Source organism: Mustela putorius, unplaced genomic scaffold (assembly GCF_011764305.1).
Source record: "Mustela putorius furo isolate JIRA1106 unplaced genomic scaffold, ASM1176430v1.1 tig00003858_pilon_pilon_pilon, whole genome shotgun sequence".
Lineage (NCBI taxonomy): Eukaryota > Metazoa > Chordata > Mammalia > Carnivora > Mustelidae > Mustela > Mustela putorius.
In genome coordinates, this window is record NW_025422010.1 from 3336435 (window position 1) to 3349430 (window position 12996).

At 44.1% G+C, this 12996-nt stretch overlaps 1 protein-coding gene across 1 annotated transcript in view; it reads right to left on the minus strand.

Annotated features, from left to right (window-relative positions):
* PI4KA (phosphatidylinositol 4-kinase alpha) overlaps window positions 1-12996 on the minus strand; it is a 116365-nt gene that overhangs the window by 71074 nt on the left and 32295 nt on the right. Inside the window, exons 8-17 of the mRNA XM_045065273.1 lie at window positions 10675-10823; window positions 8327-8392; window positions 7664-7760; window positions 5928-6119; window positions 5300-5400; window positions 4534-4663; window positions 3367-3499; window positions 1364-1459; window positions 802-985; window positions 255-358 (exon numbers count right to left, since the gene is read on the minus strand). Of these exons, the coding sequence (XP_044921208.1) occupies window positions 255-358; window positions 802-985; window positions 1364-1459; window positions 3367-3499; window positions 4534-4663; window positions 5300-5400; window positions 5928-6119; window positions 7664-7760; window positions 8327-8392; window positions 10675-10823 (1252 nt within the window). The remainder of the gene's footprint in view (window positions 1-254; window positions 359-801; window positions 986-1363; window positions 1460-3366; window positions 3500-4533; window positions 4664-5299; window positions 5401-5927; window positions 6120-7663; window positions 7761-8326; window positions 8393-10674; window positions 10824-12996) is intronic.

The window sequence follows — 12996 nt, forward strand, 5'->3', positions numbered from 1 at the left end:
GATGCACTGGTACATAAAAAAGCCTACTGGCTGGGTGGACACTTCGTTGTCAGGGAGGGTCTGGGTAATGACACTGAGATGCTCAGCTCCTAGTGGCACTCGCTCATTTCCTGCTTGTGCATGTGCTGATTTGTAGCACATACTGCTTTTGTAGGAAAAAAGTTTATTCAAAAGACAAATCCCCAAACCTCACACTTTTAAAGGGTGCTGAAAACTGTCATGATCTAGAGTGACAACGAGGTCTAGTGAATTACCTGTAGCCATGATCCTTGTAATCTTTAGTGGCTGAGTACACGACAGAGCTGGCCTTCACGCTGATCTGCTGGAAGAGATTCCATACTTCCTGATAAATGTATTGCTGGAAGAGAGTGAGGGACACAGTTACCATGGCATGACTTCCCATGAAAGCCCTTCCTTGGAACATGAAAAAGGCCCCTCTACCATCATTCAGAGAAAGAGCTTCTGGAATGTATGGACCCTAAAGGCCCAAAAGAACATCAAGGGCACCCGTTCCTAAAGCTTTCAGCAAACTTCACAAGCTAAAAGGGAAATGGTTTCAACTTAAATTCTATTACATGTTATTAACATCAGCAAGAAATGAGTTTAAACCTCCTTTTCCCAGCACTTAGGGAGCCATCACTATTCCCTGTTACTTGGAAAAAAATCTCCCTATTCACTGTCAGGAGAGCTGTGAGAATTTAACTCATCTGCAGGGTAAATTTAATCTATTTTTGCACTCCTGATAGTCAAAGTAACAATGCTTGCAGAGGGTAATGGGTTTTACTGTAGGTCCTGCCTTACGTTTCCGGTGATAACCAGGCAGCCCAGCTGGTCAATGATGAGCACATCAAGGGGGGAGGGGGGCTGGCAGAATTTCTGCTGCAGGATCTGCAGAATTGGCTCCATGACCTTTGGGGTGTCCCTCAAGGCCACCGCAATGTGTCCCAAGGCTCGGATGGTATGGTCAGGAATCAAGTGAGCGTCCCTGTGAGGGGAGAAAGAGAAGCATCCTGGGAACAGTCCTCTGTGAAATGAAGCCCAGAAGCTACAGCCTGGACCTCAAGGTTACCACAGTCTGTCAGATGAAGTGGTCATCCGACAGCGGCTGCCTGGAATCCTTACTTCCAGTAGAAACATAAAGTCTCTGGCTCTACTCAGTATGACACAGATCTTTCTCTGCTCCCAAACAGTGGTCCAGGATCAACATTCTAAGGTGAGTTTCACCTTAAATGGGGGGACAGATCTGATGCATGACTCCACGCTCTGCAAGTAAGAAGCACAGAAGTGCAAGATACCAGCCCCTCCCTACCCCCCTGCCAGGCCTGCTGAGAACAACAGGCTGCCCTTTGGGGATGAGACGTACTTGTCACTCTCCTGGGAGATGTAGAGCCGGTTGGAAAGGCTGGCCAGGAAGGCCTCCACGATCACCGTGTCCACTGTCAAGCCAGCTTTCAGGCACCTGGAGAGTGAGGAAACCCACATGGCATGGGGCATCAGAACAACAGATGAGGGTTCTGTTTCTGGTTTTTGTCTCTTTGTCAGGTCTACAGAGTTTAAAAAACTACTCTGAGCATTTTTTCCCCAGAAATCTGAATGAAAATCATTACACAGAATGAATTCAAAGAATTGCTGCAGATTTTGCCCATTTGATAACTATCTCAGTCAGAAACAGTAACTTCATTATTTGACCAGAACAGTTACACTCACCCTGATTCCAATTTAAAATTTCCAGAACTGTTCCTTTACAAGTTACAGTAACTGGTTCAAGATACATGGTCCCAAAACACCTCAGGGAATATTATATGATATACCAAAGTTTTACTAGTATGAAGAAAAATTTATTTTCTAAAGAAAAGGGGTAATTTTAAAAGCCCATGAAGACACAAAATCTTTTCAGGCATCTCTCGCTTTCTGTGTCTGTTTGGCTCCCATGCCAGAGTCAGAGAAGAGCATCTGGCTAACAGAAAAGGGCCGTCATATTCTCTTGATGGGGTTTCTGAGAGCATGGAGCCAGAATTCAGAGGGAGAGATACATTTTCATATAAATTAAAATGTAAGTGGTTTCTGAGTTTGGAGTACAAGAGTTCACATAGCAGAAGCCTGGGCAGCAAGGACACTCAATCATATAAAATCCGTCCCTTATGCTAAAAATTACAAAAAACCCAGAAAATGTGACAATGTGTCATTGCTCTGGATAATTGGCTGAGAGATAACTCTTTCCATTTTTTCCATATTCCCATTTTTAAATTACATTTATGATCAGGAAAAGAAAAACAAACCTTATTTAAAAAAAAAAATTTAGGGGTGCCTGGGTGGCTCAGTCAGTTAAAACATCTGCCTTCGGCTCAGGTCATGATCCCAGTAAGTCCTGGGATCAAGTCCTACATCGGATTCCCTGTTCAGCCCGGAATCTGCTTCTTCCTCTCCCTCTGTCCTTCTTCCCACACCCCCTCCAGCTTATGCTCTCTCTCTCTCAACATAAATAAAATCTTTTTTTTTATATTTTTTTAATAAACATTTAGATCTTTTTTTTTTTTTTAAGATTTTATTTATTTGACAGACAGAGATCACAAGTAGACAGAGAGAAGGCAGAGAGAGAGGAGGGGGAAGCAGGCTCCCCGCTGAGCAGAGAGCCCAATGCGGGGCTTGATCCCAGGACCCTGAGGTCATGACCTGAGCTGAAGGCAAAGACTTTAACCCACTTAACCACCCAGGTGCCCCAACATACATAAAATCTTAAAAAAAAAAAGTGGGGTGCCTGGGTGACACAGTCAGCTAAGCATCTGACTCTTGATTTCGGATCTAGTCATGAGCTTGGGATCATGAGATTGAGCTCCACATTGAGCCTTACATCAGGCTCTGCACTGAGCACAGAGTCTGCTTGAGAATCTCTCTCTTTTTCCTCTGCCCCTCCCTCCTGTGCACACGTGTGTGCGCGCTCTCTCTCTCTAAAATAAATGGAGAAATCTTTTTAAAAGTCTTCTTTTTTTTTTTTAAAGATTTTATTTATTTATTTGACAGAGAGAGATCACAAGTAGGCAGAGAGGCAGGCAGAGGGAGAGAGGAGGAAGCAGGCTCCCTACCGAGCAGAGAGCCCGATGCAGGGCTTGATCCCAGGACCCTGGAATCATGACCTGAGCCGAAGGCAGAGGCTTTAACCCACTAAGCCACCCAGGTGCCCGAGAAACCTTTTTAAAAATATCATTAAAAAATATGTAATAATCTCTCTTTTAAAATCGGGTGTAGGTTTACAATAGTCCAAAACAATCTTTAAAAAATTATGAACATTTCTCACTTTTTAGTAATTTTATCTGAAACTTTTTCCCTTCCTCCCCAGGTTATGCATCCCATTGGCCGGTCTCCCACCTGCAGATGTTGTCAATGGCAATGTCCCGGAGCTGCTCATACATGGAGGGTTGGGTCTTCTTTCCCGACATGACATTCAGAGTTGACTCAGAATGCTCATTGGTTACACTGATTTTTATATCATTGCCAGCAACTAAATGTAAAAATTCAAGTATGTATCTGGTTAAACCTGTCATTTTCCATCCCCTTGTCAATAATTCAAAACCAAAATATATGCTGATCACTTTTACCTTATAAAACAACCCCTCTAAAATGATTTGACCAAACATTTCAGCAACAAAAGTGAGAACAGAAAGGATGAAATTAACATGTTTAAACAAAAGGAAGAATGTTTAGGTTGCAAAGCGATAAATGAGTAACACAGAGATTTCTTAAGAAATGGTTTGAAAGTCCTGGTGAACACCCACAGGTATTCAGCCCCAAGGGTGAGCCATGGTCCTGTCCCTGAGGATTACCTAGCTGATGTGCACAAAAATAGTACGGGTAGGGGGTGAGTAGAGAGCAGGAGCTATAGAGCCACAGAAATCTCTCCTTGTCCCGGGGTCCAGGGAAAAGTCTTTCACCTGCTTGGAAGTTGGGTTTCTTCATCTGAAGGGAGAGGACAAAGCACCCACCTTCACAGGACTGACAGGATGGTATGAGCAATACAGCATTAGAGCCCCAGGAGGAAGCAGGTGTTAATGAATGCTAATGGTTACGGGTGGCCAGATTTGCTCTGAGCCCATGTCCTTGTCACAGAAATGTGATAATACACTCATGAGGCAGGAATAGGGACTAGCTGAGACCCAGCTGAGATCCAGCATGGAGAGCTCCTGACCAGTGTCTGGAACATGCTGGACTCTCACTTTAGACTGTCTCAGTGATAGAAGGAGCCAAAAACCAAGAGGGACTAGAAGACCCCTCAGTGGTGGCAGGAGTATATGCCAGGGAGGGTGGAGGAAGGAAAGAACTGTAGCCAGATGGGGTCATGTATGGAAAGCCATGAAGAAAGGCATAAAGGAAGAATGAGCCCAAGAACAGGGCAGGGCGCACAGCCCAGCCACAATCTCTTAGTCACGAAACCATAGCAGGCTGGCACACAAGGTCATGTGGTCCTTTTCTTGGACCCTCAGGGACACATGGGATTTAGGAGCTGGAGAGGTGGCTTTGGGTACAGCCATCTGTTACCTGTGTGGTACTGACTGTGGCACTTGTAGAGCTTCACCAGCACAGGGGACGGGACAACCAGGAAGTCCCGCAGAGACGGTGTCACTGAATGTACCACCACCGGGAACCTCTCACACAGGCGGCCCAGACCCTGTAACACACCATCAAGCCATCATACAACATAGGCTGTAGCCAGCTGAGCAGGCCCAAGCAATAGATGCCCAACCTTTCCGACACGTGAGTTGGGGACCAGAAACTTCCAAGGTCAAAACATTCAGGGCCACTTTGCTCACGGGGCAGAAAAAGAGGAAAGGAGCATGGTCTAGGCTCTGCTTACCCTAAACAGGAGATATATTGCTAAATTGTGTCCATTTCTTTTGAAAGCAAATTTAGGGGAGAAAGGATACACAACATGATTTCTGAACAAGGGCAGATATGGTTATTGGGATTGGTCAGTTGGCAGGTTAAGAATCTCTGAGAGCAGAGTCAGCACTGCAGACATTGGGAGGTGTCCTCAGCACTTAGCCTGTGGTCTTGGGAATGGCCCACACAGGATGGCCTCTCCACAGACTCAGCTGCTCATGAAAATCACAGAAATCCCTGGCACACTGTCAGCAGCAGCCCCCCACTCATTGATGAACTGTGTCCACAGCAGGCTCTGGTTCAAGTTCCTGGAGACAACAGCTCAGGTTGTGCTGCTGGTACGTCAACCAGAGCCTAAAAGATATAACAAGAAGATTCCCCTGGTTGATGGGACCAAAGCCTCACCAGTGTCAGTGAGACTCACCTGCAGACAGCAAATAAGCAAGGGCAAATGAGCAATGATGACTTTGCTGGACGTCTTAGACTGCAGCTTCTCGGAGAGCTTGATGCAAAGATTTTCAGCACCTAACGTCAAAATGAGAGGAGGGTATGAACGATTAGCAAAGGCCAATATTTACAAAATACTTGTTCACCAATTAATCATACAATTAAATGCCCATGGGCATACTTTTTGCAGACTTTATTAATAATGAGTGGCTACACCAGAAAGTATTTACAGGCAGTCAGGCATCCTTAACTGAAACCTCATCTCTGCTCCATCTCTGCTGTTGTGAAAATACCAGCCCATGTGGTGAGGGACTGTTCTCTCTTCTCTGCTGGCCCTGAGCCTCTCATCCTAGTGCTCTGCACATGGCAGCCATCCACAGTCTGCCACACACTTCCCATTCTGCTATTCACTCACCCTAGACAAGCACCTTTTCCTCCAGCACAGACCTCCCACTTCTCCACATAAAAGCCTAAAGAACCATCATGAAATAAGGAAGAGAACACACAGTCCCTGTGGCCTTGGCCATCACTTCCTCCCGTGTCCAGTTTCCTCAACCTGAGGACAGGACACCAGACATCTTGGGCACGGCAGGGGCGATGCTCACCCTGCTCGTCCTTCACGGCCCACACCATGAGGTCCACACAGGCAGCGTTTGCCTGGCAGCGAAGCTTGAGGGGGCTCAGTTCATTGTGGACCCGGTCGGCATCGTGTAGAATCTTCTGGAGCTCCCCTTGGCTCGTGTTGAACTGCTCCAGCACAAAATCATGGATCTCCTTCACAAAGGAGGTTGGAAGGTCTGTGGGAAAGACAGCAGGCATTGAGGGTGGAAACAAACCACCAAAGTTCAAGCAGTAACCCTATGGTCTCTCCCACTCTAACAGAAACCCGAAAGGAGTAGGTCTGCTGCCGGCTCTTTTGGTTGTAAGAATGCCCACTGAGGGGGCAGCGCCTGGGTGGCTGGCAGTTAGGCATCCAATTCTTGATCTCAGCTCAGGTCATGATCTCAGTGTCATGAGGTCAAGCCCCTGCTTAAGATTCTCTCTCTCCCTCTGGCCCTCCCCACCTGCTCACATACATACACAGAGGCATGCTGCACTCTCTCAAAAAAATAAAAAGAAAAATAGAAAGAAAGAAAGGAAAGAATGCCCACTGGGAAGAATTTGAATAGGTTATGCTGGCTGTCAGCATACACACTACTGGGCACTCAGGAGAAATGACCATTTCCCAGGGAAGTGAGAGCCATGCTGTGTTTAAAGCAGTCAATATTCTAAAACTTGAATGTATGAAACACAGAAACTGGGATGTATCATTGCTAGAACTGGTCCCCCTAACAGTGAGAAATACTTTAGTGGTTTTGTTGTTGTTGTTGTTGTTTTAAATGAAAAGGTTGTGGGCTATATCAGCTAAGGGGAAAACTGGCTATTGCCTGAAGATGAGAATTCCCTGGGTACAGGGCTGCATCTTTGGGGCACCCAGAGTTCACAGCTTCTTCCAACTTTCATCTTTGGGGCCTGGAAAAATCAGGAGACTCCCTGTGATGGGAACAAGTCAGAAAAGCCAAGGAAGCTGGCAACATGAGGCTCAGGTGAGGAGAGAAGCCTCAGGGCACCTGAAGGTCAGGTTGGACAGGCCAGTCCCTTCCACCCTTCTTTGTGAACCTAACACTTGCTAGGTCTCCAGCCTGACACAAAGTCCCAGGAGTTTCTGGAACCGAATTAGGAAAACAGCTAACTAGATTAGAGTATGTCTTGTACATCTTGTATAGTACACCTTTTCCTTGACAGAATACTACATAATCATCAAAACTTACGTTGATGGAGAACATTCTATAACATAAAAGAAAGCAGGAAACACATTTTAAAAATGCACAAAATAAGGAAAGGCTAAATTTGTGTGTGTGCACATGCTAAACCATAATATCTGGTAACTATAACTATATAACTATAATAATCTGATAAATAATCTGGTAACTATTTTCTCTGAGTTATCAGATTATAATAAATGCCTCGTTTTCTTATTTTTTTACCTTTTTGAAATATCTAAAATAGACATGTTAAATTGTATACAAGATCGGGCAATCAGGACAAGACCAACACAGCCATGTCAGAAAAGCCTCTGAGGAAATAAACCCACCAAAGGAGCCATCATTGATGATATCACGGGTACAAGATCATGGACGGATCTTTTTCTTTCTTATTTGCTTCTTCCCCCAAATTTTAGTAATGTGACCATGGTACTTGCGTGTTTTTAAGCAGCCATGGCAGAAGGAAGAACAGACCTGCGGCAGTGGCCTGGAACCCCGTGTCACCGCAGTCACATGTGGGCGCAAACCGTCCCTACCTTTCATGTAGTACAGAGTGTCACGCAGCATCTTGAACATGGCTACGTAGAGAGGGTCGCTGAATGTGGTGTAGTAGAGATCAGCGCTAGGGTTGGCCTGTGAAGGAACAGAGACACGTGACTACACCATGGAAATTCCCGGACCTCCTTCTGCCTTCTAGGGTGAGGCCCAGCTGAGTGAGTATTATATTCCTGATGTAGCATTAGAGAGATGGAGTCACCGTTTATCATGATTCACCATTTGGAACAGTTGAATTCCTCTCCTCCTTCTCTTAAGCATCAGGCAGAGGAAAACAAAAGACTCAGGCTGTTCAGAGATGCCTGTGGGGGGTCACCACTGCACCCTCCAAACCTCCACATATTGTTCTTATGGAAAGAACCACCCTCCTCTCACTGAAAATTCACCATCTTTGGCTGTCTTACAGGAACTGGAGAAGGAGAAAGACAGCCAAGCAGCTGTCAGACCACCATGAGGTGATCGATTTAAAAGCAGCAGCACAGAGCAAGCTCTCAGGGGGAGACTGTGTGGCCACTATGGGGACACTAAGCTGAAAGCTGACTGACAACCTGTCACTTCAGTCCCCACTCACAAACTCTTCCTGTTCTCTCTACGCACAGGCTCACATCAGGCTGATCTCAGGATGGTGACCCGAACAGATGTACCTCTATCACGCTGGCTACGACTGCGTCCAAGGATTTGAGAACAGGCTCCTCGACGATCTTCTTCACCTGTCAGAGGAAACAAGACCTCGTGAGGCACCTGATGAACACAGGGAGAGACAGAGATGCCGGCTCCCTCTAATAAAGAACAAATCATGTTAACAGATGAAACCACACTGCTCATGAGATGAGAAATGAGATGGAAATGACAGATCAACAACATACCCATTATGGCTTCACATCAAACTATAACACAGAAAATGTCCTCAATTCTGCCATCACTTTGAACTTGTCTTCCTGCCATTGAGTGGAAAAACATGAAAACGGGAAAGGAACCAACTCCCTCAAATTTGCTAACATTAGATTTCCATTTCCAAGATGTGAAAGTGTTCAAACTCTAGGCATCACTGACAATGCACCCAAACCTCCTCCCAGACATCAGGGACACCTTCCCAGCCAGTCCTCAGCCCTGATGACTCCTCCTCCTCCTCTTGCTGCAGGCCTGGTGCTCCAGCCCTTTGGAAGCTGCCTAGGTACTCCGAATGCAGTACACATTCTAGATTTCTAACAGAAGCACTTACTTCCACCCAGGCTCTGTACTAGCATTTAATACAGGAATGAACTGTTCTGGTAACCGCAGAGCCTCCTGATAAAACTGTCTGCCATGCCAACTGTAGTTCTTAAAGAAGCTGACTTTCGAAATGTATAGACAATGATAGAAGAAATGAAAGGAGAAGAAATGAAAAACTGCCAAGAAGAAAAGCTAACCTTGAGAAGTTAAAACATAATGGGAAAAAGAACCGCCTTTATAAAAGAGTGTGAAACACGCGGCCTTCAATTGGGATTTCTGACATGAAACTAGGAAGAGTTACCTGACCACCTGAGAAGGCCACCCCGGCCTTTGGTCTGGGACACTAACAGGGAGGAGCAGTTTAGGGAGAGTTTTCCTTCTTGAGGGCAACTTCAAAAACATTTGTAGGCTATTTAGTAATTCACTGTGGCTCTATCCTCAATAATTAATGCCAATGCTTTCATGCTTTGTTATGTGTTTTTAAAGCGGCTCCCCTCCCAGTATGGAGCCCAACTCGGGGGCCTGAACTCATGACACTGAGATCAAGACCTGAGCGGAGGGGCGCTTGGGTGGCTCAGTCGTTGAGCGTCTGCCTTCAGCTCGGGTCATGATCCTGGGGTCCTGGGATGGAGCCCCGCATCAAGCTCCCTGCTCAGCGGGAAGCCTGCTTCTCCCTCTCCCACTCCCCCTGCTTGTGTTCCTTCTCTTGTTATGTCTTCTATCAAATAAATAAATAAAATCTTAAAAAAAAAAAAAAAAAAGACCTGAGCTGAGATCAAGAGTCGGATGCTCAACCGACTGACCCAGAGAGGTGCCCCTGCTTTAATGTCTTCATTCATCTTCAGCCTAAAACCAGCTCCTGCAGGGATTTCTGTTCACACTCCACACTGAGGGAGACCCTCTCATTCTTTTCAAAGATGAAAGTCTCATTTTTAGAGTCTGTCCATGATAGCATCTTTATCCTTATCTACCCACTTGAATCTGTCTCAAAGCAACTCAGCTCAATCATAACAACTTCAGAGTCCCTGGATCAGAGACCCATCTATTTCAGAATTGGGACAAAGGCACCAATGCCTTCTCTGATGCTACCTCAGAGGTCAGCCCAAGGTATCCAAATATGAAAAAAAAGGTTCTGTATTGATCTAAAAATATCAGCCAATGGGAGGGAGTCCAGAGCAATAAGGAACTAAACTTGGGGTCAGATTCCCTGGGCTGAGTCCCAGCCCTGCCCTTGGCTGATGGATCCTTGATGTATCTGGCACTGATTGCCTCACCTCTAAAATGGGGATGAATCCCCGCCTCTCCCACATGAGCACTAAAATGATTCAATGAAAATGTTACACAAATGACTTCATGTCTTACTCTCTCCTTCTTCCAACAAAAATTTATGACTTCTAAGTCATATTCTGAAATACTGAAAAACTCCTAGTTTTTCTTTTGGAAAAACAAACAACCAACCAGGGTTTGCCATCCAAGTGGCTCAGTCAGTTAAGGATCCGACTCTTGATTTCAGCTCAGGTCCTGACCTCAGGCTCATGAGATTAAGCCCTGTGTTGGACTCCACACACAGCATGGAGTCCGCTTGAGATTCTTTCTCCTTTTCTCCTTTTCTCTGTCTGTCTACCTCTGCCCCTCCCCGACCACTCACTGATCTCTCTCTCTCCATGAAAAATCAAACCAAAACAAAAAGAAAAACCAAAACAAAAGCCATGCTTATACCACTAGTGATTTTACTGACTGAGGTACACAGGCTCTGTTTAACCACCGATATTTTCCTTACCAAGTTTAAGAGTTCTCGAAGCATTTCTAGTGGAATATTAAACTCCTTATAGGTGATGCCATTGAAAAGAGGAGAAACTGAGAAGCTGGAACTGATGGTGGAAAAGTAGTAATCAGGCTCCAGGGCACTCCCATCAGGTAAGTACGAGACTGGTAGGGAAGAAAACCAGAAAGTCAATCACGGTCACATGACCAGGATACTTCCCCAAGCTGCTTCCCTCAGTAACCAACAAAGGCATAGATTTTGCTTTTGTTTATATGCCAATTCTTTTTTTTTTTTTTTTTAATGAACAAGTAAAGGCTGGATTTCAAATCTTTGGAGAATGATACCTCTTATGAGAGTGTTTCACATCAAAGCTCAGATATAATCGTGTCCTAGTACTTTCAACACAGACAATATAACTTTATGGAGCTAGAAAAAAAAAGTATTCCTTTTTTTTTTTTTTAAGTATTACATCTTTTTAAAGGTTGACATATGTAAGTTTCAGGTCCTCAGGACCCCAAGATATTTCACCACCAAAATTAGAACAAAAATGTACATTATTAGAGGTTTCAAAATAAGAACAAAAATAAAGTCAATCGTCTAATACTTATGAATAAATATGAACCCCAAAAGTCTATAATTGTTTGAAAGTTATCTACAAAACAAGACTATGACTAGAAAATAGTTAAGTTTGTAGTATTTTCATATTAAATAGTGATAGACAATTACCAGCCCATTAAAAAACAAATAATAAATTTTATTGCTTCCTGAAGCCCTACATCACAGAAAAAGCAAAGAGTTGGGTTTATCCTGATTGTGTCAAAACTGGTGTGTATTTCTATGATGCTAGTGATGTTCTGCTGACCTGAATACAGGCAAATGGGTCCCCTGGGAGCAAACAGGCAACTTACAAAGAGGATGGGCAATAATATGGAGAGCAGTTGAGACACTGGAGGCCAACATCATAAATGATCACTGAAGGAGGGAATGAATGAGGAAAGAGTGAGAACAAAGCTGGTTTAAATAGGTAGGGAAGAAGGTAAGAAGTATGTGTCTGTGTGTATGTCAAATGTTTATAAATAGATGTATTTACACACACAGATATGTATATTTATTCATAAGTATTTATTTATTCATATTCACTCACAAGTGCTGGATACACACACACACACACACACACACACACACACAAAGGAGTATTATTCAGCCTTAAGAAAGATTTTGCTGTTTGCAACATCGAAGAACCTGAAGGACATTACGTGAAGTGAATAAGCCAGACATGGACAGAAAATAAACTGCATGATCTTACTTATATGTGCACACTTTAAAAAGTCGAATACATGGGAGCAGAACTGAGCAATCGTTACTATGGGGCAGGGAGATGGGGGAAATGGGGAGATGTTGGTCAAAGGTACAAAGTTGCAGTTAAATAGTATGAATAAGTCTAGAGAGCTAATGTATAGCATGATGACAATATTTAATAATATGGCAACAAATACTGGAAAGTTGCTAAGAAAGCAGATTTCAGGTGATATCACTGCGTTAAAAAAAAGAAAAAAATGATAATGGTGAGGACATGTTTAGAGTCATCACTTTACTATGTAAATGTATATCAAATCATCATGTTATATACCTTAAGTATATACAAGCTTATTTTTAAAATAATAATAAAGAAGATAAAATGTTTGTGATTAGAGGACACTTCTCAGACACCATGAAATAGGGACTAAGGTAGAGATGGAGGCAAAAGACAGCAACTGCAGAGTCAAGGATCTAAGAAGTGGGATTCATGAGGGAGGAGTCACTGAAAGTTTTTAAGGTAGAAATGATTTGTGCTTTTAAGAAATAACTCTTTAAAAACATTTTTTTAAAAAACTCTTTAAAAACAGTCTTACAGATCCGTAGAAAAGGCCCTGGAAAGAGAAGAAAGACCAACTGCAAGAAAAACCAGACTTGGGGTGCTGGGCTGGCTCAGTCAGTAAGGCATGCAGCTCTTGATCTTGGGGTTGTGAGTTTGAGCCCCATGTTGGGTGCAGAGATTACTTAAAAATAAAATCTTGAAAACAAAAGAAAAATCAGAGTCGAACAGGAGGTACTGGAGCAGAAAAGGAAGGAACAGTGTCTTGGCCTGCTTGTCTTGACAATGAGGTGTACTTTCAAGAGCAGGAGCAGAGCTCACTGCTGAAGCAAAGAGGCCAGCAGAGTCCTGCTCAGTCTGTCTCTGCTGGATGAGTGCAGAAAGTTCACACATGTGGCCCACACCTAGGTGCACCCCTATCCTGGGCACTCTCTGGAAGTGCACCAAGGAGGGCTGCCCCAATGAAGAGGGGCCCATAAGTA